Source organism: Caloenas nicobarica, chromosome 1 (genome assembly GCF_036013445.1).
Source record: "Caloenas nicobarica isolate bCalNic1 chromosome 1, bCalNic1.hap1, whole genome shotgun sequence".
In the NCBI taxonomy this organism is placed as follows: Eukaryota; Metazoa; Chordata; class Aves; order Columbiformes; family Columbidae; genus Caloenas; species Caloenas nicobarica.
The window spans coordinates 13,356,939-13,383,865 of record NC_088245.1 but is presented as its reverse complement, the minus strand read 5'-3'; the positions used below and the strand labels follow the sequence as shown (position 1 = coordinate 13,383,865).

Here is a 26,927-nt window from a genome sequence, read left to right as displayed (position 1 = left end):
CCTGAATGCTTGGATCATTATCAGTACAGACATTTAGCTATAATAGCATCGAAGAAAAAAACGTTATTTGTACTTGCAAAGGGAGTTAGTGACTTCACATAGAATTAGTATGTCTAATCAGTAACCAACCGCTTACTGATTTCTGTGTGCAAAGTAGACGATTTGCATTGGGCTTCAATACAAGGTGTTGGGTGTGTCTATATGTTTATATGACATGTAGGAGTATGTTAATGACTTGGCCAGTGTCAGTAACTGGTCACGCCACCTCTTAACAGAGGTGTCTAAGGTGGAGCTGCTGAGAGTTTGAGGTAAGGTACAGGTTGAGAGTGTAAGGTAAAAAGGTAAGGTAGAGGCTGAGAGTGGCAACTGATGTCAGCTGGCGAGAGCAGGCTGGAAGGAAAGAGGGAAAAAGAGGAAGCCCAAGTTCTGAGGGATGGAAGAGGAAAATGGAGAATAGAAGAATCAATACACTGAAAGACAGCAGGACTCAGAGATAGGATTAAGAGCACAAGCAGTGGGGAGCTGTGAAAGAGAAGAGATTCAGGAGAGATATGGTGGTGCTGAGGGCAGCTGGGATGTAGAGGAGGCTAGGCGCGAGATGTTCATATTCAGCAGAGATTATGCAAATCAGGCTGAAGCTGATCTTTGATGGAGATGAGAAATTCTTGGCAATGGTGGTCGGCTGCACATTCAGACGGGAAATGAAAAATATCAGGTAAGAAACAGAGCCGTTCTTGAACTTCTGCATCAATTCCTAGCAGACAGCTGTCCATACCAGTGCTGAATTGTTGGCAGTCTTACCACCGAGGCCACGGAGTAGGTAGATATAGGGGCTACAAATGTCTCTCCTGTTTAGGGGAGGGCAAGTGTAGTGAAACCAGTGCAACCTATGCTGTGTTGCACCTAAATGAAGAGTGCTATCAGTCCAGCACCTTTCTGGAAGAAAGGATGGCATATTTGGCAAGACCTTGGAGGAGTGCAGATACGGTACTACTACGTTTAACAGAGAAAATATATGTTACAAACAGAAGTTAGACCAGGTGAGGCTATACAGCTTCAACACCCTTCCCCATCATACCACGTTGTCTGAATCAGGCCCATACTCAGGTTTCTGACCATGAAAATGATGGCTGTTTAAAGAGCAGCAACTATTTTTGCAATATTAAAGATGCTTTAAATTTCTTATGTGTTTATTGTAATGAAAAATGATGTTATTAGTTCAGCTGGTTGAAATTTTTATGTGGAACATTAATCTTCTGAAAAACAAGGCTCTGCAGAAACTGACTTAGGGTGCATGAAGTAAAATTAGTATTCTATGAAGAAAATTATATTTTAAGGAAAAAGGAAGTATTTATTTAAAATAATGTCACATTCATATGAAAAATACTGGTAGTTTTCCAGCCAGCACATCTTAGGATGTCTACAGACTGTAAACTGGTGATTTATTTTGCCTAACTGAAAGGAAGGAGCATTTTTCTGTTCTGTTTGATGGGGGACGCTTTAGGCTCCAGAAGAGGCTGTCCGGATACAATTATTTTTACACCTTTAGGATGTTTTCTGAGACATTGTTTCTGTAAAGTAAACTGGAAATCATATTATGCCCCCTTCACTCAGCTCATAAACAAACCTTTCTAGGGCTAGTTAGAGCTGCCAAATTCAGTTGTATATATGGTGCATGCCCAGAAGTTGTCTGTCAGTGCTGGGAGTCTGGCCACCCTGGTCCTGTGTCTCCTGGGGCTGGAAGGAGAATAAGAGGTCAGGCTTCTCCACCAAGGGAGAGATTTCTCAGCATCTGTGTAACCTCATAACTTGCCTGTACAGAATTTGTTTGGTCACCTACATGTAAATTCGTAATTTTTACCCCTTTTCGGAGTAAGAAATCAAAATGGGCCATTCTATTTTTTATAATGTAGTAGTTATTTAATTCTACTCATATGCTTGTAGAGATTTTTTCTTGGTGTAACACCGAAACCTGTCGCTCAAAATTAACAAAAACTATGTACAATTGAAAAAAAAAAAAGATTTTTGGATATATATTTTATTTGACAGTGGTTTAGAATATCATACAGTAAACAAGATTTCTGTAAAAGTTAATTTATCCATAGTGGTGCGTTTCATAAAAATAGTTGCTCACTTACAGCCTTTCTGTGACTATTAATACATGGAATTATATTTATAGAGATAGAGCTGTACAGGGTAAATTCACAGCTAACACTACACAGAAATATTATTTGGAATGGGGTTTAGATGATGTGCTGTCTTCACAGGTTATCGATTACAGCCGCATAAAGCAATTACTGCACAAGGAGTAGCTGTGAACTGTGCAAATTAGAGTTTATGCAAGCATAATCTCAACTGTTTTTCAGATTTCATTGTTTGCTTTCTTTATACATAAAAATAAGATACTGGGACGTGCATTTACACTACAGAAGCATTGTCCAAAATCAGATTCAATAAATTAATGGCAAATTATATTGGATTCTAGTTCAGGGGATAAAGATTTTTTTTCATTAAATAAGAGTTTTATAAACAGCTACATGGACTTGTGCTTTTTTAGAAATTATAAATGGATTTTTGTTTCTAAAAAAATTGTTCGAAAGCTGCAAAATCCTTGACTTGAGGCTTTTCAAATAACTGGACAGGAAGAAACATGCCTATAAATTTCTCAGTTCAGTGCAATGTTTGAGACATACAGTAATGTGCTAATTTCTTGGAACAAAGCCAATCTCAATCTAAGTTTTCAGCAGAGCATGTGAGGAACTAAGATTGCTAGAGAGCAATAGTTTTTAAATATGAATTTTTGACAGTACTTAGCTTTATGATTTTTTTTTAAATCACCAATGCATTATTGCCCAGGATTTTGTTTTAATTTTGACAGACAAATAAGCATATGCACACTTACACAGGCACACACACGTCTTTTTGAAACAGGATAATGACTGATTGACTGAACTTGGAGTTATTTCCTGTGAAGGCAGACTGGAATGTTTACCTGGCACTTAAGGCTTGAAATTCAAAAGAGACAAGCAAGAAAGATGAAAACAAAAAGACCAAAAAAAAAAAAAAAAAAAAAGGAGGTAGGGAAAAAATGATAAAATGGAAACATATCGAATTCACTGAATGAGGACACTGACAACTGTATTTCAGAAACCAGTCTAATCATTGTTAATGCGTGCCATAGAGGCACCTGCTCTGCCAAACTGAGGGGATGAAAGGTGAGAGTGTCCTAACTAAATGCAGATGGGTATGAAACATAGCACTGTTGATAAGTGAAGCTCTCGTGTTCTGCAGGAGGGAAAGGCCTTTCCTTAAGGAAACTGCAGCTTTTTCTCTGTAGCACTCTTCCTTTCCTTGCAAGGGCCTTGCAGATGTCTGTGTTTTGAGCCTGACCAATTGGCTTGTGTGCTACCTCGCAGGACTTGGGGAACCTGTAGTAAATCACTTTTGAGAATAATTTGCAAATACAACTCCACTCTAACTCCTTTCCAATGTACAGAAACGTGGTTTGTTCACAAAAATGGCAGTAGAAATGGTATCACAGAAACTAATCCACTGGATTCCCCACTCCTCCCGTAGCTCCCAGTGAACCATGCTACAGGGTATCATGTGGATTATCCCAAAGCGTTAACAGTGGAGACGTGTCATGGGTGTACAGTTCCGAACGATGCTTCAAAGAAACCCTTTAACCCCTGTCTAGATATGTCGAGAACAATTTATTTACAACATTTTAGCTCCATGAAAAGATCCTCTCTCGGTTTCAGCTTGCTCCGTGCAGTTTTATTTAAGGCGATGTTCCAGTTTGTGATTGCTCTATCTTGTTCCAGTTTCTTGATACAAAGTTTGAATGAAATCCAAGTCCTTCATGCAGTGGGAAAAAAAATGCTAAAGCTACACTGCACTATTCTTCTCTGATGTACTGTCCTTCGTAGTGTTTTGGTTTCTTCCATAGCTGCCAAAGTCCCTAAAATGGAACTGGGACTTTAGGGTCGATTTTAAATCTCCGTGTTGACTATATGCTTTTGAACTTATTAGATACTGTGCACATTGTCATGGAATTACACACTAATGTTTTCATCCCTCAATGCTTTGTGTATATGTGTGATAGTTAAAAATAAATTAAAACAAATCAATGTGAGACAAAAACTAAGAAGAATGTTCTGCGTCAGTTTGAGACAGTTAGAGGGCAACAGTCCCTTGCTTATCTGCTCATGGCAGAAGTACCAGACTTCAGGACGCTAGGTAGCTTATCCGAGCCAGGGATTTTCCACGGCCCCGGGGAGACGGTTGCCTTTCGAACTGTGGTGTTGGTGCTGCGAGTGCTGATGGAGTGGAGATGTCCCTTCCTGGGGAACTCGCTGGGTTTCCCATCAGGGTCCCTCTGGCTGTGGTCCATATCACTTCCAGGCGAGCTGCAGCGGTTGCTACTATACGTCTTGGTAACACCTGGATCAAGCTTGACATGGTCGGATGCTGCAGCTGACTTCTCACTGGTATTTGTGGATTTGTGATCTTCTCTTTTGCCAAGAGATCCTCCTCTCTTGCTTTCCGGCTTCCTCAGCCTCCCAAACTGTTCATCACTGGTTCCAGCACACACGTGCTCTCTTGCGCCAGCCTCGATCATAACGCTGTGTCCCACCACTTTGCTTTCTGAGGTGGGCCTGCCACCATCAGCGGTCTTATTTTTGCCTTCTGAATATCCTTTCCAAGAAGCCTCTTCATGCTTTGACCTGTCTACCTTTTTAGGACTTGCTGACCTTTCTCTTTGCTCTCCTAACCTTTTCTTTTTGTGACCGTTCACCGAAAGCTCCTTTGGTTTCCTTACATCGTGTTCCCTCTTGATATCCCATGTTGGCTCTGGGCTTATCTGGTGAGAAGGGTCAGAGGGTGGGGCTATGTGTGATGAAGATAATGGTGAGATTATGTCGTCGAGGGAAAGCGCTACTTCCGGCAGACCTGGGGAGGTGGCAGAGGGAGCACTCCAGGAGTTTGGTTCGTCTGTTGTAACAACAAAGAGAAGGGAGTCAAGGGCATATTCGACAGCACAGGCGTATGTATTCTGAGCAACATCAACACCCAAACCACACACCAGACTTAAACTCCGCTGTTTTAGAAACACAGAACTTAAATTCCTCTGTCTTAGACAAGGCGAAACTCCCAGGGGAGCCAATGGGGAGGAAAACAAAAATAACATCCCTCCCCCCCAAAAACAAGTCCAAGAGAAGCAAGAACCACAGGGCTAGTAACTTCAAATGCTGAAAACCTTGATCTTTTTTTCATATAGATTCTACCTTACTCTGCCTTCGTCAAATTATTCTTAAAATAATAAAAGCACATGCTCATGAAATCAAATTGCCTCTTTTGCAGCCTCATAAAGGATTTCTTAGCTGGGCAATATCAGTGCTGTCTCTGAGGACAAATGAGAAGGACTTCTTGCCATCTCTTAAACATGTCCCTACAAGCGTATAATAATTGACAAGAATTTGTAGCTAAGATAAGGTCATCATTGAATTCTGTCTCATATCTTTTCTAAACAGATGTAATATTACAGTGTTTATAGCCCCACAATTCTTACAGGGTACTTACAAAGCTCTGCCTTTATATCACAGCATCAGCCTCTGAGTGTCTTGCCTGTGCATTTTGAATTTCTCCTGGTAACTTAGTCAGAACACGATATGGTTGGATTGTGCAGAACCTGTTTAATTTAGCTAAATAGACATCTCCTTTGCTGAATCATGATGATTTTCCTAATCCATTGGTACAAACCAGAATATTCTGAGATGCCTTTTCTCTTGCATATGCGATCCTCGTTTCTTTTGATTAACGTTCCCGCAGACAACAAATCCCTCATGACTAATGACAGCATGGGTCCTATTCTTGCCCATCTACATGGAGCTTAGAGAAATCACTGAACTTAGCTAATGTCATTCCCTATTTAGCACCATTGCCTGGCACTGAAAGGTATGAGCAATCATCTGTCAGAGATGAAGGGCTATCTCAGGGATCCATGGAAACGAGGTGGGACTCATGGCAAGAGCCGCATATTTCATGGGGGGAGAAAATGTAACCTCCTAGCTGAAAGACAAGCATGGACTTCTGCAGGTCAGGACCAGTATCTCTCAGTGATATCAACTGTCCTTTAAAAGATACATTTATTTTTCTCAGTGCTATGGCTGCCTTCAAATTATCATGAAGATGCACATCATCTCGAAAAATGGAATGGGTTTTAGTGCCCAGCCTGAGATCTGCAGCTTGCTTGACTCAGATGACACTTTTAAGTTAATAGCTTGATTGAGTGATTGCTGTCTTGCAGATAAAAATAGGAGAGACAATAGTGAGGTGGGTGACGTAAAGGGAGAGAGCAGTGTGGTTAGCTGAGGAACTATTTATTTTCCCAGATGGTGTTTGTCATATGCTTTTGCATAATGAGCATATGTGTAGAGAGGATTAGCATTTGAGAGGGGAGAAAGTATAAGTTCTGTGTAAGACAAATAAACTTTGAGCTGGGAATCTAAATGGGCTGAGGATCTTGATTTTCTCTTTTTTTTTTTAAATCACACTTTCTTACCCTCCAGTTAAGGCTGAGTAATGTACCATCTGCTGCCTGCTTGGCACTTGAGCGAGAAAAAATAAAAGGAAGGCTCATGAATGTAGAGTGATCAGCTCTTAGGAGATTTCCAACAAAAAGGATGTTCTTAATTCTGGTCTTCATCGCCACTCCCCTGGTGCAGGACCGCAGGCTGTGCCCAACAAGGGGGATGCAGATCCCACCATGGCTCTTTTAGGATCTGAAATCCAGTGGATCCCCTTTTGGCTAACACTTGAATCAGGGACCGTGCCTGGGGTCCAAGTCACTTTGCCTGGTTCTCTCAAACTATGCCTGACTTCGCGAAGCAGCAGTAAGCTGCCTGTGTACACCAGCGAGGTACCCGAGCCAGCACTAAACCAGCCACTTTGGGCCTTAGAAAATCAAGTTTGTGCTTTTTATGGCATTGTCACACCTCCCCAGGGTAGAGGTGGAGCCGAGCATCACCCTGATCAACGTATTTGACTTAACTACAGTCTTCTTTTCCAGTTGTCCATGGGACGGTGCTTTTCACTGAGTAGCAGTGAAGAGCAGTGGGCCATCACCAGGTCTTGTGTGGGGCCATCACCAGATCTTGTGCGAGGCCCTGGCAGCATCCCAAGTTACAGAAGTATCAGCTACACACCAGTAAAAACATAAAATGGCCTGGAGCAGCAAGATGCTTTCAGGTAGCAAGACTGCCTCTGTGCAAAAGGTGCCACTATGCTCAACTCAGCTGTTTCTCATCCAGGAGCACAAGCCAGGTAGCCACTATTCAAAACCAGGGTGGCAAACACCTCTCATGGCTCCTCTGAGGCATGAAGGGCAATATTGTGCCAGTTATTCGTGAGACACTCAGGGAAGGAGACCCAGGGGTGAGTGGTTTGCTGTTTTATTCCCTGGAGATGACAGAACTGATTTATTAATGGTCTGTCCCCCTAGACAATTTAAATTTAAAAAAAAAATCTCCTTTGAATGGGAGGGAAAACCCACCAATTTTTGCAGTGAGAAATTGTAGCAGTTTAGAAACTATTTCAACAGAAGTGAATCAACATATTTGTTACATGGAATGATATATAAATATACGTATCTGTAAACTTGAACATGCATTGTTATATACATTACTGGATTACCGCCTCTCCCTCAGAAAACCTTAAGAAAAAGAAAACTTGGCCAGCTACACAAGAAGACTTGCAGCCACAGTTAAAGGGAAGTTTGGCTGTGGGAGAACCCCAGGGTTGGCTGCAGTTTGCTTAAAACACTGGGCCTGGTCTTCTTGCCAGGGAGACACCTCCAGAGGCTGTAGTTCTGGTGGCCGGGGGAAAAAGCTGCCAGGAAATAAAAGTACCATTCCTATTCTGTGGCAATATTGTACTTGTAAGTAAGAACTTGAAAAATGACTTTCCATAAGGTTTAAGTACCATCAATCTGAGACAGCCAAAACCCAGCCTAACCTGCTTTTTCTTTCAAATGAAATGAAATTATGTAGAAAGCCATCCACAGCCTTGGTAGATGTTAATGTCAACAAGCCATTGTTGCCATATGTCACTGGCTAGTGCAGAGAATACTGATGGGAGGGTATTGTAACCGACTTTCCTCTAATGTTTGAACATTATGGGAAAATATCAAAATTACTAAGGTAGAGCGAAGTGCAGTAATGTGAGTAATCTGTTGCTTGAAAGAGAAGCCTTTTAAAGGGCTGTGTTCAAGCCATAAGGGTTCATTTGGACTTGTTCAACCAGCACTAAAGTGATTGCTTTTCCATGACAAATATAAACATGAGAAAAAGGCAAAATTTTATTCTGCAGAGGAACTAAACTAATGATTTCTCTTTATGGTTATTCTGGGGTTATAGCTGCATTTTGGAGAGAGTTATTAATAATTCTGAATATTTTTTCCTGTAATTTTTAAGCTTTATATAATACCTATGTGTTAAGTGTGAGCATAACCTATTTTTACTGTTATTCCAAAGTTACTCAAAACATTTTGCAAACATAGTAAGCCAGAGAGAGAGCAGTGATATTATTTTTTTCCTCCTTCACCTCTTGTAGGAACTGAAGACAGTATTTGTTTAATAGAGCATGAACTACTAATGCCCAAACAACTTACAAGCAGAAGCGAAGGTTATTGCATTCAGTTGAAACTGCAGGAGACATTTAGAGATGATGTAGTTTTAAATTTGTTTCTGACTTTGTCACTATGGATATCATCCTTACTCTGGGAGAAATTGTTTTTCAAAGGTATAGATCTCACTGAAGGCTAATAGATGCCTTCCTTTCTTTTTTGAAGGGAGAAAATCTCGCTTGACCTACTAATTTAGACAAGATAAATGAGCTGGGAGCAGCACTACAATCTGTCACTGTGATGGCATTTGATTTGGGGTAATTTAGTAGGTGTTTTCTGGGTGGCTTTTAGTTTCCATGAGCTACTGACATGCAGGTTGGCGGTACTTCTCCATGGGATGTGTAAGAATGACTCAACCTACGACCTGTTTCGCATAACTCCCAGGCGAGGGGTAAATTGCTAACTGAGTAAGAGACACCACAGACACAAGATCTTGAGTGCGTAGGAGGACAAGTAGGAGATGAACACAGCCACTTTGGAGGATGAGTGACAAGGGGAAAACATCAGGAGCAGAAGTTTTCTGTCTAAAGACTTTTTTGTTTGAGGTAGAACTGCCACATACACAAATTGTTTGCTTTGCTATGTCAGCTTACATGTACTGGAACTGACGGTACTACTCTCATGAGTCTACTTGCTCCTCAACTAAAGCCCAGTCCTCTGTTTGGATCCTGTACTTGCTGATGGCTTATGTCTGAACCCCTAGCAAAAGAAACCTGGCTTTATTGCTAACAGAGAAGAGAGGACTGCCTGTCTTACTTTCTGAGCATTGCCTAGGTACTGTCAGAGGAAAGAGCTCAGCCTACTGATAAGTTTATTTAATTTTCTGCAATACTTATGTTTTCTTTACAGATTGCCATTCTAAGATTCTCTCAAGTCTAGTCTTGCTGTGCTTATCTGCTGTGCCAAGATCTCAGGTCCAGAGAGGTTAGTCTCAGATTTGTGACGAGGTTCTCCTTTTGCATCAAAATATTTTAAATAATTGCTTGATAGTTTATCAAGAATGTGGGATTTTTCATCAGATAAAATTAACTATAAAGTACTAATATTTATTTAGTAGTAACGTTAAGAGTGAAAATTTTATTACTGAAGTACAATAAAATCTCAATGCCTTTTAAATTTCCAAATTATATGGATAACAAACAATATATTAAAGCTTTGAATGCTTTAGGTAGTCTGAATGAACCATTTCCTGAAATGTCTAAGCTAATGTTTTTAGATCTTCCCAGAATTATTTCCCTAGGGAATCAAAGAGTTTTTGATTAAAAAAAAACCCAACACGGTACTTTATTTTTTTCCCCCACTTTTTGTGTGAAATTATGTATTGCCAGAAGGTGGGAAACAGTTCTTACAGATGCTGCTAATAAAGAAAAATGTCCCCTGGTGAGTATCCACTAATGTTGGCAGTGTTACATCAGGAATGCATTTGTCTCTTTCTCATCATAGCTTGACATGTCTGTGATGTTCCTGATTGCATTGGTCTCCTGCAGCTTGTTTTTAACACTCACTAAGGAAGGATATTTCAGAATATTTGAAGAATCTTTAATCTTTCATCCTGGAGCTTCCACAGCCCAGACATACAGCACCCTTTGTCTCCTGAAAGAAATGATTCTCTGGGGTTTTGATGGCTAGAAAAGCTCTTGGTACCTTCTGTGCAGCTGTCAGCCTCATGAAAACACGACACGACATGCCACCCCTTCTCCCAGCCTCTCCAGAGAGCGAGTGGCAATGGGCTCTGGCCTCACTTCACAGGCCCCCTGTACTTCTGGCTACAAACTTGCACTTCTTGTTAATTATTCAAGAGTTCTATGCGAATGTTTTCTCACAAATTTCACTTTTCTTGGCTCCCCTTCCACTGCTTTTATCCATGTTAAAAACACTCAACACCGATAGCTCTGGAATAAACATCAGTGGATTCGTGGCCTTTGTTTGGTCAGTCACCACGGGCACACCCAGGCGGGACAGCCTTGTCATCATTAGCATTGCCCTTACATGTTTTTTTAATGCTGTGGTGGCAGTGTGCTATGGGTGCAAAATGTTGATCCTGTGTACAAAAATGACATACATGCCATATACATTTATAAAAATAAATCCAGGTTATGCTTAGTTATTTTGATATAGAACTACTTTGCCTTCCCTACACGTGCAGTTAAGTGATCTGTTTGGTATTGTAAAGTGCTGTTGCTGACGCAATGAAAACCTAATCTAATTTCTTGCTATCTTAATGTTACCACATTCATTATACTGCTCACCTGTTTATACTCAGTAATGTCATGGTGACTTGGACTGTTTATAGTAGCCTGTAAATGTAACTTTGCTAAAATTGGAATCTTTCTGCTTTCTAGTAGGTTGGCGGGTTTTCTTTGTTTGTTTGTTTTTTCTTTTTTTTTTTTTACTTTGCACATTTGTTTTTGCAAAGGTTGAGTCAGGGCAACGAGAGTGAGTTAACAAAGTAATGAAGGATTACAGGAAAATGAACATGCATCTGAGTTCCTGCATCTTTTACTTCTGAATTTTGTGCTCAGTGTTTTCAGGAAAGAAGAATGATTTGTTATGAAAGACTGATGTTTGGAGTATGACACAATGCCATGCCTTGTATCTCTGTGACCTGAGTCGTCGTAGATTTTTATTTTCACTGCTGGTCTAACACTGGAAGCGGGGGGCACTACTACTTCTGCAGGTGTCCACAAGAAATGAAGAGATGTGACTGTAAAGGTAGGGTAGATGAGGAATAGTTTTATCTCCTCTGTAAACTTCAAATGCTTAATTTTACATGCAAAAAATTCAGAAAATTCAGTCATTGACCTATCCCAACACCGGGAAGCATAGCTCTACTCCTGCTTTACTCCCTGCTTTATTCCCTTCCCAGTGCCATTCATACTCTGAAGCCCTACTTGATGCTACTAATTGTTATTGATGAGCAACAATTTAGTTCATTTGGGTTCATTATATCCATCTTCCATTGTATACTTTACCTAGACACTAAACGGGAGATGCTCCAAGTATTTTTACAGCAGAGGTGGTGTTCATAAAGTCCTCGCAAGGGCCATCTGATGAGACTTTGAATGATCTCAACTCAGGTAAAATTCACTTTTGTCACCATTTCTGTGCTCTGCATGGAGGTTTGTTAGAAAATGTGCTTTCTTGTTAAGAGATCTAACTGGAGAACTATTGAAACACTTCAGAAAGAGCAGATTGTTAGTTATGCTTGGAAGACTAAATCTGCAGAAGCTCTTGCTTTGGGGGAAATAGGGGAACACAGTGAAAGGGAAAATTTGAACATGGTCAGAGAGGGCAAAACAGCATATTGCGAGGAAAAAAAGTTAAAAAAAACCTTTAGAAAAATGCTGAATGTTTTCTTGAAACAAGAAAGTCACACACCTTGATTTGTGTTGGCTTTAATCTTTAGAAAGTGCTATAGATAAAAGCACTCTTCAGATTTTTATGTAACCTATTCTTTAAAGACGGTTAGCAAAGAAACATGGGAAGTGATTGATCTGACTTGGAGAGTTCCTTTTCTTATTCTGCATTGTTTCTGATCCTACACTATACTCAGTGCATCCTCAGTAAATCCCTTTCCCTGAGTTAGTTCTTTAATTATGGGACGGCTTCACCAGTATTTTACTGTTCTAATCACTTGAGATAATAATTTAATTGCCTTGAAGAGTCAGAGAGAGAGAGGTGTCTCCAAAGACCTCTGGAAATAGATGTCTGCTCTTCTGTTGAACGTGTACGCACCGATGTTGAGGAGCTCCTTCTGGGAAGCCCTTGCAGAGGCTGTGGGTCAAAGCTGAGTGGAGGGACACGAAGATCCACACCCCTTGCCCCACCTCAGGTCCCTTTTAGCAGACATGGGCCACTGCAGGTAAGTGGCCTGAGACCTTTCAGGCTAATACAGGAGATGACTAATGAGTTCAGAAAACTCAGGGTTTCTGCCCTGGATGGACTGGATTGTCTCCAGGACTTGAATGAACTTGGGGTGCTGTATCTAATTTTAGCTCTCTCCTGGTTACCCTGCAGTTCTCCACTTAAATAAAAATCATATCTGTAAGCAATTCACAGTGATTTTGTAAATAATGCCTAGGCACTTCATCATTTGGCTCTCTCCAACATCAGTCACATCTTACAGCAGGAGCAAGGTAATTTTAACACCGCTTTTACAATAGCAAGAATAAAAAATAGTAATTGTTTTATGCAGAAAAAAATACCTAAAGCGCAGAATGGGAGAGGGAAAAATAACCAAGAGCCACACTTAGAAACAGGCTCTAATTCAGACCTGAAACAGGTAAGTAAATTGAGCTAATTTACTCTAATAGTCTCCTGGCTGTGAATCTTATGGCCAGATGATTGATTATGAGTACACAGTTTATCATTCATACCGAGACCCATTTTAGCCTCTTCAACAGATATAGATCTAGTAAACAGTCCTATCCATTAAATATTTAAACCAATGATCATGATCACTAATCTGAGTGAACTTGGTAAATTTGATTTTCCCTTGCATCAAGTTAATGTATCTGCATAAATGTTACAGGATTACTCACTAATGCTGTGAACAGCTGAAATGAAAAGTTGCAGCCTGTACAGTCCTTTTGTTCTCCACAGCAAACTCCTCACCGGTCCATCATTGCTAAATCTATGGACAGCCTAAGTGCTAGTCTTGAGTGATGTTGCTCTAACCATGCATTATCATTCACTAGGTCCTTCGGGTGGTCTGGAATCCTTTTTGAAATGCTGAGCACGTCACGTATCTATCAGATCAGAGCTACTGAGGCAAAAAGACCACATCCCTTCAGTAAAGAAGGATTTTGTAGAAGCTGCAGAAACCTCAGTAGTTCTCTTCCATGTTGAAGCTGGAGAATCTACATTGCAAGTTACTGTATAATTAAAAAAGATAATGACTTTTAAATTAGTTTTTATTAATAGAATTAAGCCACATTAAGTCATAAAAGGTGTTCATAAATATGTTAATAGAATGTGTGGTATTAATGAAAAACATTCTGCAGAGACTGAATAATTTAAGAGTTGGATATTACACACTTAATTAAACTTAAATATTAAAATTATTAATTATCACCACTAAAATGGATGTTAACAGTAGGCTTCACATCCTGTCTGGTCAATAAATAGCTGCCATTATTAAAAGTACGTAAATAGTGTATAACATTTATTTAATAAGTGAGGAATTCAGAGCATTTTGACTGTGTACGAAATGCCCCTAGAAAGTTGTTCCTGGCAGGTGCTGAGTGTTGGCAGCTCTCACTTAAGATCTCAGCAGGATCTTAAGCAAAACATGTAACTTGGTTTGAACACATCCTTATTTACAAAGCTGATTAATAAGTATTCCCATCCTGCTTAGGGCAGAGGCTGCAGAAGTAGTTTAGTCTCTCTTTAGCAAACTCTTTTCAGACTTGTGGCCACTGGGCACTGAAGGTGCAGAGCTGGCCCTGGGACCGCGCTCGCTGCTGGGGATGTTGTGGTATCTGATATCTTTTGGATGCTGAAACAATTTTCTCTGTAAACTCTATAATGAGATGGAAGTGCTTGAATAAATGAATGTCACATTGTAGTATTCAGATCCTAATGAGTAAACACAAACTACATGTTAGAAAACCCAGATGTTTAAAATCCTGAGTTGCATGTGTGTTGCTGTAGCTCAACAAAATATAACATGCTCTGTGGTCACATTCATTATTTGTCTGTTGGAGAGTGACAGTTATCTCATATTGTCAAAGTGAAAAAAAAAAAAAGTGTTTAATTTTCTCAGGGTTTTTTCCCCAGCTAGGAGTAAGAAGCCATAAGGAATATGACAGAGGCCAGGAGCTTTTCTAACCTCTCTCTGTTGGTCAGGCCACAAAGCACCAGCCAGGAATTGCACCACAGGATGGCAGAGTGAGAAGAGCCGAGGCAGGACCAGCTGCAGGTCCCCATGTGGGCAAATCTTACCCTGCTCCTCTCTAACGGTTGGAATTACATTTTTTTTATGTCACTCTCTATGTGACCATTTAGACTCATCGAATTTCAGATGTCAAAGGCTAGAGTCATAAGAGGCCCTGTTAGTCTGATTTAGTCCTGGGTAACACAACGCCAGGCTGCTGGCAAGGCTTTTCAGATGCAGCTTGATTGCCCCTTCTTGTACTTTTATATAACTCTTCATACTTTCATGGCTGTGCTTTTGTCCCTAAAAGAGCTGATGGCTCTTTTTGAATTCTTTAAAGCAGGCTAAAAAGCCAGACTTTTTACACTTGGATGACCACAGATCAATTAAAAAAATCACGTAAATGAGTTCAAAGCTATTGTATCCGAAGCTCAGCTGATATTCTTAGAGCTGGTGCCTTTGTTGGGTGGTACAAAGAAAAAATACTCTTGTTTCTGTCAAGTCAGAGGACACACGATAGTTTCTGGATCCTTCTAAAGAGTATGAAGTTTGGCCCCTCCAAATCACTATTTACTTAAAAATGTAGATGAGTGTCTCTGCTCTCCTTTGGGGAAATGCATGCCATTGCAGAAAACTGACTGTGCTGAAGAGATGTGGAACTCCTTTCAGATCCCCTGAAGTCTGGCCATTGAAGCGGTTAACTGCACAACCTTTGTGATGAGAATTATTGGGCCAGGCCACCAGAGCAATGGTTTGTGTTTTCGCACCGTCTCCTTCGATGCAGAGCTCTGTATGGTGAGGATACCATCACAGACATGTAGGGAAGCTGACTCTGGTTAAGAACAAGTTGGAGTGATGCAGTCTTGCTATTAACTGGGGGCACATTGCAAATTTACAAGTGAGAGGAACTGCAAAATGAACAGCAGGAGAGGGATTTTACGGGACGTTACCCTGCAAGAGCAGAATCCCGGACTGAATCCTATGGCAAACTGCAAAGACACAGTAAATACCACTGAATTCCTGTTTTCCCTATTTCTCTGGATTACATGAAGAAAGGAAAAACGGATGCTGTGGAGTTGGGGGATGACTGTGTTCTTTCAGGCCCTGTATTTCAGGTGCTTATTTTCCAATATTGTCAACTGGGTGGAAATACAGGAAGCCACAAAAAAATGTTAGAAAAACATTTGTGGGTGGGACTTTTCCCTTCTTTGGCTGGGAAGTCTGCTTGCCAGTTCATGTGAACAAAACCAGGGATAATGTTTGTTCATCTGTTTTATTCACTGTAGTTTAGCTGTAATTATCTACACTTTACACCATATTAGTAAATCTACTCCAGAATATTACATTATAATAATTAAGCCTTAGTAAAAAGAGAACTTGCTCAACAGCCTTATTATTAAATCTTTGCTCAGATGTGAGGGGACACTGCCAATTTTGGTGTGGATTATGTGTGTGGATTAGCAAGGTTCTGCTTTAATAATAATACTGAGTAGTCAACTAGGAATTTTAATCTTTAAAGTGCTTTTCAAGCATTAAATAACTAATCCCCATAACACTTCCATGAGATAGGTAAGTAAATATTACTATCCCTGTTACACAGATGGAGGAAATGTGGGTTAGAGAATTCAGCTGGACTGGCCAAAGCTACTGGGAGTGTAATTGCCAAAGCAATGTTAGCATTTTTGCATTTAAAAAGTAGGGAAAAGGTATCACTTCCCTGGAAGCTCAACATTGCCACAGAACTGAAAATGCCTTCCCATGTGTCCCTCTTTCTTTCAAAACCATGTTTTCTATTTCTACATCAAGGGATACCTATGTAAAAGGTCTACATATATTTTAAAATAAAAATTTGCTGTAAGACAAAAATAACTACGCACACCCAGATATACATACACAGACACTGTTATTTAACAGAAGGTTGTTCTACTTGCATGCCAGCTGCTACATATTTATTAAATACTAAAGACATGTTCATAAAGCAAATTTTAATATTCAGTTTTGTCCTTGAATAGTTTTTACCCATAGCAATAAAGCAGCTAGAACCTTTGGGAGCGCATATTCAAATTGCCTGATGCTTTTAGACCAACTCTGTTAACTAGTATATTGATTCATTTAGTTAGTCCCTTTTTTTTTTTTTTACACACCACAGGTTCCTGAAATTAGGTTGGTATTGCTAGAAAGAAGAAGGTGGTATTAGAAATGCAGCAGGAATATGAATGAACGTTTGCAGTTCCACCAAGGTGGTCACAGACGGAAAGGGCACTTTTCCAAAATGACTATTGATTTTTGCACTCACATCAGATGAATGATATGTAGGGTAGTTCAAGTTTCGAATAACACTCAACCTCAGCTCTAGTGATTTATAAAATGAGCATTAAAAATAGCATGAATTAGATGATCTGATCAGTACTCTGAACAGGTAGGAGTATCTGGCTTGAATGTACAGGCCAAGAGGCTTTAGCCATTTATTAGACAAACATAAAAGCTTCAGACATACTAACAGAATTGAAGAACTAGAAAAATGCACTTTGCAGCTGAGTGGAGATTTTGGAGGGATTTAACTGTGTTCAAACAATAAAAACACACTACAAGATCCCAATTGTTCACTAGTAAGAGCTAACAAACCCGTGGTGCAAGAAAGCACAGGCACATATCACTTGATGTCTGGCACCTGCATCTCTGCCGTGCTAGATCTAACTTCAAGTCAGCCTATGGATCTTCCATAAGTGAATAATTCCAGTGGGAGACATGTGGACTCATAACAGACCACACTGTGATGTTATGGGAGCGGGCCCTCTTAAGGCATGCTAGAATGGTCAATATATCTGTTCTACATCAGGAAATTTGACTTACAACCTTGAACAGTGCTCTTATGAATGGTAGCACAGCCACAATTTTGGTTGGGAAAAGCCCCATTGCAAAACTAGCTCTTTAGGAAAAACCATCCCCTCAAAACACCTGAAATGGAAACATTTTATAACACACCTATTTTCATTTGACCTGGTATTACTTTTTTATCGATCAACTATTTCAGTTTTAGTGTTGACCTAAACTAAATGGCTTTGGATTTTCTGGTTATATTTTACTGGAAAAATAATTCTGTCCTAACGCGTCCTGCCAAATAAATAATCAGAACTATTCACAGCTGAGTGACTGTGCAAAACTAACTTTAGCTGTATTTATAAAGGATTTATGTTTCTACTTATTTCAGGGAAAAAAAAATACTCATTTCCTGTGTCCTTTATGCTATAGGAGGAAAAATAAAGATAACGCATAGAAAGCTGTGGTTATAAATAGTTGTAGTGGAACTGCAGTTCACTGAACTTGCTATGCTTGACAACTGGAACTTGCAAAATGGCCCTAATGTCAGCCTGGATTTTTAACCTTGTGACATCGCTGAACTACTTTTGGTGAAGAACAAAGCATAAGTAAGGTGGGAATGATTGCAAGGAGTGGCACAATTCAGATTTCTACAGAATGCAGAAACTTCTTTGTTGCAAGGAGGTCTCGGATGGTGACATAAATGCTTAAACTACATGGGTACAATTTTCAAATGGCCTCTAGATGTGTCCAGCTCTGCACTAGCAAAGTATAGGGACACGTCTGTGTTAAGAAAATTCTTACTTATAGACACAAATTGGAAATAAGCTGTAACTGGCAACACATGCAAGCAATCGATTAGGTTACCCGAATTTGCATGCACAGGACTGATACCTTAAGCACATCTTAGTGCCTGGGTGCTGGGGCAGGAATTCTGTGGCTGTCACACTGGAGGAGCTGCTCAAAGCCCAAAGGCTAGGAGATACCTTTGGGTATAAATCTCTTTCTATTTCCAGTCTACTTCAATAGTGTGATACTGGCCTTCTAATTTTAGGAAATATACAACATTGTGCAAAGTCAACAGCAGACAGACTGAGTGCATCTGAACACTTTTGCATTCTCTGTGGTGACAGCAATCAATAACCAAATAGGAAAAATAAGTTTTTCTTTTCCTTTGCTTTCCAGGTATCATTTCTGGGCCATGACTCTGCATTACGAATTTGCTGTATCTGAACAAGCTGTGCAGTTGGATCTGATTTATGATGAAAATAGCTTGAAATCAAGTGCAAAGTGCTGTGTGTAAATTTAGCATAGCCACTGGGTTTAAAAAACAGGTATTGCCTTACAGCATGTTCCAAAAAGTCTTCAATTTTACATTAGCTATTTCTTCAAGAGGATGCATATAAATATTGTTTGAGATCAGCGTCTAACTTCCTCCTTCACATTACTAATATTTTTGCGAGCCAAATACCATAATAAGGGGGAAAATTATGGCTTTGGTTCCCAAAAGTTCAAGATTTTCTAACTGAAAAGTCATATCCAGAGTATAAATTTTTGTCATGAGAAAAAGCAGATATATAGCAGACCTATGGCTGTGTTTCTTGCACTAGAAGCAGTGTAACATGATAAACTAGTTATCTAGGCTATTAAAAGACATTTGTAAAATGCATAGCTGCTTTGATATCTAAGATAATTTATTACAAAAGAAATGTTGAATACTGTAGAGACTAATAAGCAAGCTAGCTTGTAAGAAGAAGTTGGAAAAGAGTCTATTAACAGTTGTGAGAAACAAAGTCATATTAGAGAAAGATAATACACATGCAGAGTTTACAAACCGTGTCTTTAGGGTGGCCCAATAAGTAGAAATATGGGGACCCATGCTTGTCACTTTTCATGCACATGGAGAGACTGGAAGGTACCATTCCTAAAGGAAGGGGAGGAACAGCCTAGGACCAATCATTAGAATTAACAGAACCAGTGACATACAGATATTTCACTATTGTTAGAGCAGAGAATTCTTAGTAAGTTTAGAACAACTGAGTAAAAGGCTTATATGTAACAGGACAGAAGTATTTCTGTAAAGCTAAGACAAACAAGCATGCTGTAAGTCTAAATATTAGTGGATGACTGGAACTACTGTGCATATATATTCAGGACATAGATTCGCCTGGACTACAGATGTGGAGTACATCCTGAGGTGCTTTCTGAAGGAGTCATAACAAATCAAAAGCAAAGAGTTTAATGCATTTCAGAACTGTGCCAAATTACTTGTATGAAAAATCTTTGTATTGGTATCAACTCTGACATTTTTTGGTTTTGTTAGTGGTGCAGTGTTGAATTATGAGCTGAGAATTTCTTCAAGGTCCTGACTTACTGCTAAATAACTTGTAGCTTTTATCTGTTAACCAGCAATGATTTTGTGTATACTGAAACTTTACTGTTGCATACAGAACTCTTCCTCCCTTAAGCAGCCAAAACTGAATCTAAACTCTAGTTCTACAAAATCACTTGAATGTCATGAACCCATGGGATGAGTTTTGTACATAATTCAGCATCGTGTGAAGCAACAGAGATTCCAAAAATGCACAATGCGACCCCAGGACATGTCTTTTAATTAAGTCAAACAAGGCTGGGGATGAAGGGAAAGAACCACCGTTGCGTAAATCCATACAGCATTAACCAGCCCGCGAGACACAGATTTCTTTGTTCAGCAAGTCTCACTGATTCTGGTTCTAGCAGCTCTGTGTGTGTTATTGTTGTACCATGACCCAGCACGCTCAGGGCCAGATCCAGATTTCCAAGGCAGAGCAATGGAAAACTTTTCCAAAATCTCAGTGTGAATGGGCTGGAGTCTCTAAAAGTTTCTGCAGGAGCTCTCAAGCAACTTAAAACTAAGTGAAAAAACTACCAAACTTGATAGAAAGTATGATTTTGAAGTACCGCTGAGAAAGCAGGAATTAGCTTTTTTCTAGATATTCCTTATGGGTGAAACTCAGTGTTTCTGCTCCCTCTGCAGTGCCAGACAGAAAGTATCTGGGGAAGGAGGTTGTGCCTGGAGTCAACCTGCAAGTGTTAACTGTGCTTCAGCCTCCACCACCTTCATGCTCTGTTTGCAGTTATTTGGTTATGACTCATTGCTTTCACATACTTCTAGGAACTTATATATTTTAATGTAGCTTTGAGTAATGAAAGCTCCAGCTGGGAAACGCTAGAAGAAGTAAACCAGAAGAAGCAAGCTGCCAGGACTGCTGGGACTGAGAATGAAACGTCCCTGGCTTTCCTGGGGACCATCTTCCATAGATATTTAGAGACAACAGTGGTTGTTCTCAGAGAAAACTGTAGCTTCCTGGGGCTGATCTGTCATTAGAATTAACTTGCCTCTTGCTGAGCTCATTGCTGGATGGAAAGGCTTTGATTTGTTAGTTTTATTTGATCTTTAATGTTACTATTTTGGGATTTTGTGAACCGTTTTCCCACGTTTTTGCCTTTAGGGACGTCTCTTCATTCCAGTGTTTGGCTGCACAATGTACATGTCCTTCTCACAGTGTTTATACAGCTATGGCTAAGGCTTGAAAAATATGAGGATCTGTAATTAGACTCCCACAGTGCGAGCAGTCAGATTTTTAGAAGTGCTGCATACCCAGTAGCTCCTGCTGAAGTCAATAAGCTCTTAGGTGGAGGCCCACACAGGGAATTAGGCAGCTATTGCAAGAAAAATCTTGATCTGTCATTTTATGCAAATTGTATTCAATGCCAGGGTGAGAAGTGTTCAGTGCTACAGTGATGACCATGAATTTCGTGTCCTGTGACATCTATGAAACCTCGTACTCCCTCCAGCTGGACTCCCCGGGCATTAAGTACCTTTTGAGGTCAGGATTTCCAACAATACTTCTAGTCTTTGTTGCACAGTAATGTGATTTCTTACTATGACTTGGTTCTTCAGAAAACATGGCTGGCAGACTATTTCCTATGAAACATGATGCTGATGTTCTTCGGGTTTGGACGAGCTGTGATAATTCACCTTCAGTGGAAGCTCAGTTCCTCTGGCTATCCTTATCCTCAGCAAACATGTTCTGAGATGCTGAGTGATAAAACATCTGCTTTCTAAGCTTCTTTTCTTGCACCCTGCTGTGAAATCAGCTACCGTTTTGGAGCATTAATCATATCCGTGCTCCTTCCCATATAGTCTGATGGTACCATGCACGCTACAAGGGGATTTCTCCCTCTGAAAAAGGATTGCTGGAATTTGTTTTCAAGCAAAATCAGCAGCTGGAGTTGAAGTAAATGATGCGTTTGCAACACACTTTATTTCTTGCCCTAGGTTTAAGTAGTGCTTCAGCTCATCCAGAATTTTCTGAGATGTACTTGTAGGGACAGATTTCCTGGCAGCATAAGCTGACATAACTCATTCAGGAGATTTACACCCTCCCAGAAGCTTGTTCTTAGTTTCTTTACTCAGTGTTTTCCTCTTTTCAATACACATTCTTTTCTTTCACAGATCACTTTCTTACCATTGATGATTTTTTTCTTAACGCTGCTTTTAATGATGTCAATCACATCATCATTCAAACACTTCGCACTTAAATATGTGAGTTCATATTTTGTACTAACAGAAATATGACTCTAAAATTATAAAAAGCACTGATTATATTGCACGAGGAAAATCAAAAAGCTGAAGACTGAGAGACAATAATGTGGTGGTTTTTGGCTGGTTGGTTGAAGTTGTTCTCAGTAACCTTTCTTCTTTTTAATGCTGTAAATCTGAATGGCACCGCTGTTGGAAAGGTCTTTAAACACAGACTTGAGAAGACTGACCATTTCACTTGTCAGAGACTGAGAATATCCAGGAAAGGACCCTGGTATACTTGCTCTGCTTTTATGTTCCTCCCCAGGCTTCTCCTGCACACCACTGTTGAAATCTGGATACCAGCTCAGTCCTCCAGCCCTGCGTTGTTATAATCATCTAAGTCTTATTTCTCACTGATGGTCTCCAGAGCTGGAGCCTGATGAGAATAAGAACTATTTCCGACAGGTACTTGCTAAGAAAACAAAAAAAAGGCAAATTCTTTCAGTAAAAACACCCTCCACTTAGTTTTGTCACATCTCAACCATGTAATTGTGGTGGGAAGAAGAGGGAACTACTAAATATTGGCTAGTTTGTCTACTGTCCTCAGGGCCACTTTGTCCTCGAGCTTTCTGTCGCAATCTTCTCTGTGTTCAGTCTTCCATTACTTGGAAAGGACATTCTTTTCTGGGAGTCTTTGTCATTAATACTCTGGCAGATGTTCTTTGCAGCACAATTACTTCCCCTTGAGATTCTGGCCTTCTAGAGATGTGCCCTCCAGTTTTAATAATTTCTGTTTGTTAATTTCTGTTTTAACTTCTAAAGCAGGTTGCTGTTGATTTTTATGTGCACCTTCTGTTTGTTCTTAGAGTATTTCTCATAGCTTTGGGAAATGACCTAGAGAGGACTTTAACATCTCAGTTAATTTCAACAGGCTTCTTCTTATTTTGCTTCCGTTCTGCCTGCACACTGGGTACAGCACTGATATTTCTCTGCCTGTGCAATGCACATATTAAGAACTGCAGACATGTGGATGTTATCCTTTGCTGTGATGCTTTCTCTAGGTTGTGTGTACCTTGCAAAGTAAATCCTGAACACTTTTACTGCTTTTTCAGTGCAGTAGGACAACACAGCTGTCAAGCACAGCTACTTAGTTCTCCTCCCGTAGAGAGCTGTAGGCTGGGGATGCAGCTACAAAAATGCTCTGATTAGACAGCACTAATTTGCAGCAACTTTTATATCACAGTAATCTGCATTTTTACACAGCCTTTCTGCTGAAAATTCCAAATGCATTTTGAACGGTGAGCATGGCCTTAAACAGTCCTGTGAAGTTGTCTTGTTTCTTTCTGTTATCATTGTAAACTGTGCCCAGATTTGTCGTGGTTTATCAGTATTTTCTACTCAGGTTCTTCTGGGGAAGGGAAGGCTCGTGCACATTTATACCTTCTGGGAGATTTTTTTCCCCAAAACAATGCTGTTTACGCTGAACTTTTTTTACATCTATTTACATTTTCTCGTGATTCTGGAATAAAGTACAGATTTAGAAGACTATATAAATATGGACATTTATTTTGAATCTCTTGTTAGCCTAGCTTTAAGTGCCATCCAGAACTGGGATCTTAACAAAGTCAGATTTGAAATGGGTCTGAACTGCAATCGATTCTTTGCTCATAACAACCTCCTGTGACCCTCCTTAGATTAAATCATTTGCTGACAAACCAGAGAACTGCCGATACATGGTTCTGCTATTTGAGCTTTACTACTGCTGTATCAGTCCCAGAGGTTGGTTTGTTCTTTCATTAAAACTGATGCACCTTTCCCTGCAAAAGAGTTCTGGATGTGGTCTGAATCTCCATTCGTGGTCGCCCTGAAAGGATTATACATTGGTTAAAGTTGATATTAAATGTCCTAATAGCAATTTATCAATAATCCCTGAAAGCCGTTTTGACTTTGTTCCTACTCACTAGAAGTATAACTCACTAACTTTATCACCAGATGGATGAGCTATGGCCCATCCTTGCTCTTCTTATTCAGGAGCTCCTGAAAGCTGGAAAAATTTCAACAAGCACTGTCCCAAGCATTGCTCCAGCCACAGAACTGCCTCTAGTTTAGAGAAGAAAATGTTGCAATTACCACGTATACTGACAGTTGGCAAAGCACTGACTTTTGTGGAGTTGACTTTAATGTCTTCGACAGAGGTAATGAATTTATGTTGGTAACAAAGACTGACCTGAACCTACAGTTAAGCCTAAGCGTTACTTTGATTTTTTCATATGCTACTGCAATTTCTGATTCTCATGGGAAATGATGCTGGAACTTCAAAAATAACGTTAGAGAAGCTTAATAGAGTTTTGGACCTCCTAGCATAAGGAAGTCAAGGAATTAAAAAAAAAGCCTTTTCCTGTGAGATTTCAGGCCCAGCTGTGCACATCACAGAACTTATGTAAATATATGACACTGTCACACCACATTTTAGAATAAGTCCTGATTTCAATTTTAAAAAGAGCTTTTTGTCTTTGAATTACCTTTGGATAATTTATTTCTACTTCTTGTCATTTCAGTAGTGAAATAAGGTTTCTAAGTGATGGATACTTTTTAAAATACTTGAAAAAAAAGTCCTAGAAGTCACCCTGAAAAAAAACCATGAGCAGAGTGGATCCTGCTTTCTCACCACAATGAGCAAAGTCTCCTTTTTATTTCAGAGTTGGCTTCTACTTGATTATCCATGTATATTGTCAGAGATAATATAATGAGTGAGGCTGTCAAAGAAGTACATTCCTGTTAATGCTTTGAGTTTAAACCTGAGCCACTGAATTGCACGGCAACAAGATCATCTGCTGTGATTCAAAATGTGCAGAGAAGTACCAACAGAGGAAGAAAGGACAGTTTTTTGGCAAATCAGCAACTCCCAGCACACTCAGAGATGTCCCCTAAAGAGTTCAAAGTGCTTCCTCCAATGCACATCTTATAGGCCATTGCCTGTGTCAAGAAGGCAACAGATGACAGTGATGTACACACATATACGGTCTTGAGCCAAGGAAGCACTTAAACACACAAATAAGTCCACCTCTACTCAGATAAGCACTTAGGCCCATAATTAATGAGCCTCAGGACATTACAATATAAATATCTGCAACTGCTACTTAACTCAAAAGCAATGTAATTAATTTACATAGGTTCATGCACATACAAAAATGTAAAGATGAAAACCCACCATATTCTGGGACCTGGCCTGTTCCACGTTTCAACAACAGTCGCACTCTCCTGCCACCAGACTTGATTAGCTCTATTGCTCTGGCATGTGTCATGTCCCTTGTGCTTTCTCCATTGATTTCAATTATTTGATCTCCTACCTGTCGGGCAAGAAGAATATTGAGTCAGACAGAATTGCAGTAAAATGAGCATTTCAGAAAAAGACATATTCAATGGATCACAGGTTACCTGAATGACAGACAGACACATCAAGGTAAATTTGTTCCTGTCTGTCTGAAGGATATTACTGGCAGACTGAATAACCTCCAAAGTGGATTCTGAATGTGGTATATCAAATGCTGCTCTTCCTCTGCCAAAATCAGTGCAATGAGTTTGCAACTTGTCTCATGTCTTCTACACATAACAGTTTGGTGGGTTTTTTTAATTGCTTGTATGTTGGAATCACTGGAAATTTTATCTGTGCTATCATTTAATTTGCAGTATTTTATGAGCCCAAGAAAACTGTTGCTGCATTTGACTTGCTGTTTTCATAGAGAAAAAAGAGGTTCAAAGTACAAAGATCCACCATTTGAATATAGAAATCTTGGTAGCAAAGTTTCACACCAAATTAAGGATTGCTACGAAGCAAACTATTAAACAAAGAAAGGTTAGTGGCCATGGAGCAGATCACACAGATTTGCTGGAGTTCTTACGAGAGCATGCTTTGAAATATTTATCCATAGAAGGTTTTTGCTTGGAGTAAGCACAGCCTCTGTCTGAGCCTTCTACTCAGAATAGCTGACTCCAAGGTTCTGATTACAGATTTCTGCCACTCATCTCCACGCTGTTTTTCCAGGCAGAGTTAGCTTCATTATTATTTTTCCACCTCGGTTTCTACAGCTGTAAAAGGCGGTACTGATGTCTGCATCTCCCATCCACCCTGATCTCCCTCCTGGCTTTGCCTCCCACTGAGATGTTTTGGTTCTGCTCTTCTTTCCGTGAGAAGAGATGACTTGCAAAGCTGGAAACCTTCTCCACGAGCAGGGGAGCAGACACTTTCTGCCATGCTTGGTTGACATTGCAGACAGTACATGTAGCACGCAGCAGCTGTACAGCTTGTTTGGTGCTGCAGTACCACAGCCACCCACTCTTTTTTTTTTGTGAGAAAGTTAAACAAGCAACACAGTGAGGCAATGTGTGAGCCTCGTATTAGCAGTACCACAGCCTTTGAAGTTCATGTTTTGCAGCTGTGTTGCAGAAGCCTCCCAGCTCCATCACAGGGTGGCCCAGGTGAAGCCCAGAAGGAGGGCTGATCTCCTGGCACTGGTAGAAGTGAGAATCCAGGTGATGGGCAGCCAGGAGGGGTATGTGAGGGTCTCAGGTGAGTGGGTTCAGCAAACTTGTTTATCAGAGCCAGAGGAGCACATCTGGTCAGGAGGGTCACACCTGCCTCAGTCTGCATCTACGGCTTCCCCACTGTGCATATCTACTGCACTACAATAGCAACGCCGCGTGCATCCTAGAGAGGGTTTTAAGGAGACTATACAGATGTCAGGATGACAGGCACTTCCTTTTCCTCTCACAAGCCTGTCTTGACAAAACCAGCTCTTTGCTGGCCTTGGACATTGAAATATTTTCTGTTTTGTATGTTTTCTTTGCCGTTATTGTATTTCTGTCAACTAAAAGTGTAATCCTTCAGAGGCTTTCCTTCCTTCCCAAGTTTGAGATATAGTATTTACCAAATAAATGTGCAGAATATCAAGTGTCAACAAGACTCCTAACATCAAAGA

At 40.1% G+C, this 26,927-nt stretch overlaps 1 protein-coding gene across 5 annotated transcripts in view; it reads right to left on the bottom strand.

Annotated features, from left to right (window-relative positions):
- Positions 1-3,656: 3,656 nt before the first annotated feature.
- Positions 3,657-26,927, bottom strand: part of MAGI2 (membrane associated guanylate kinase, WW and PDZ domain containing 2) — a 758,699-nt gene continuing 735,428 nt past the window's right edge. For all 5 annotated transcript variants that reach the window (XM_065629412.1, XM_065629428.1, XM_065629445.1 and 2 more), the window contains 2 exons: positions 25,160-25,298; positions 3,657-4,995 (listed from right to left, as the gene is read on the bottom strand). In XM_065629412.1, the coding sequence (XP_065485484.1) occupies positions 4,199-4,995; positions 25,160-25,298 (936 nt within the window). In that variant the 3' untranslated portion in view covers positions 3,657-4,198. The remainder of the gene's footprint in view (positions 4,996-25,159; positions 25,299-26,927) is intronic.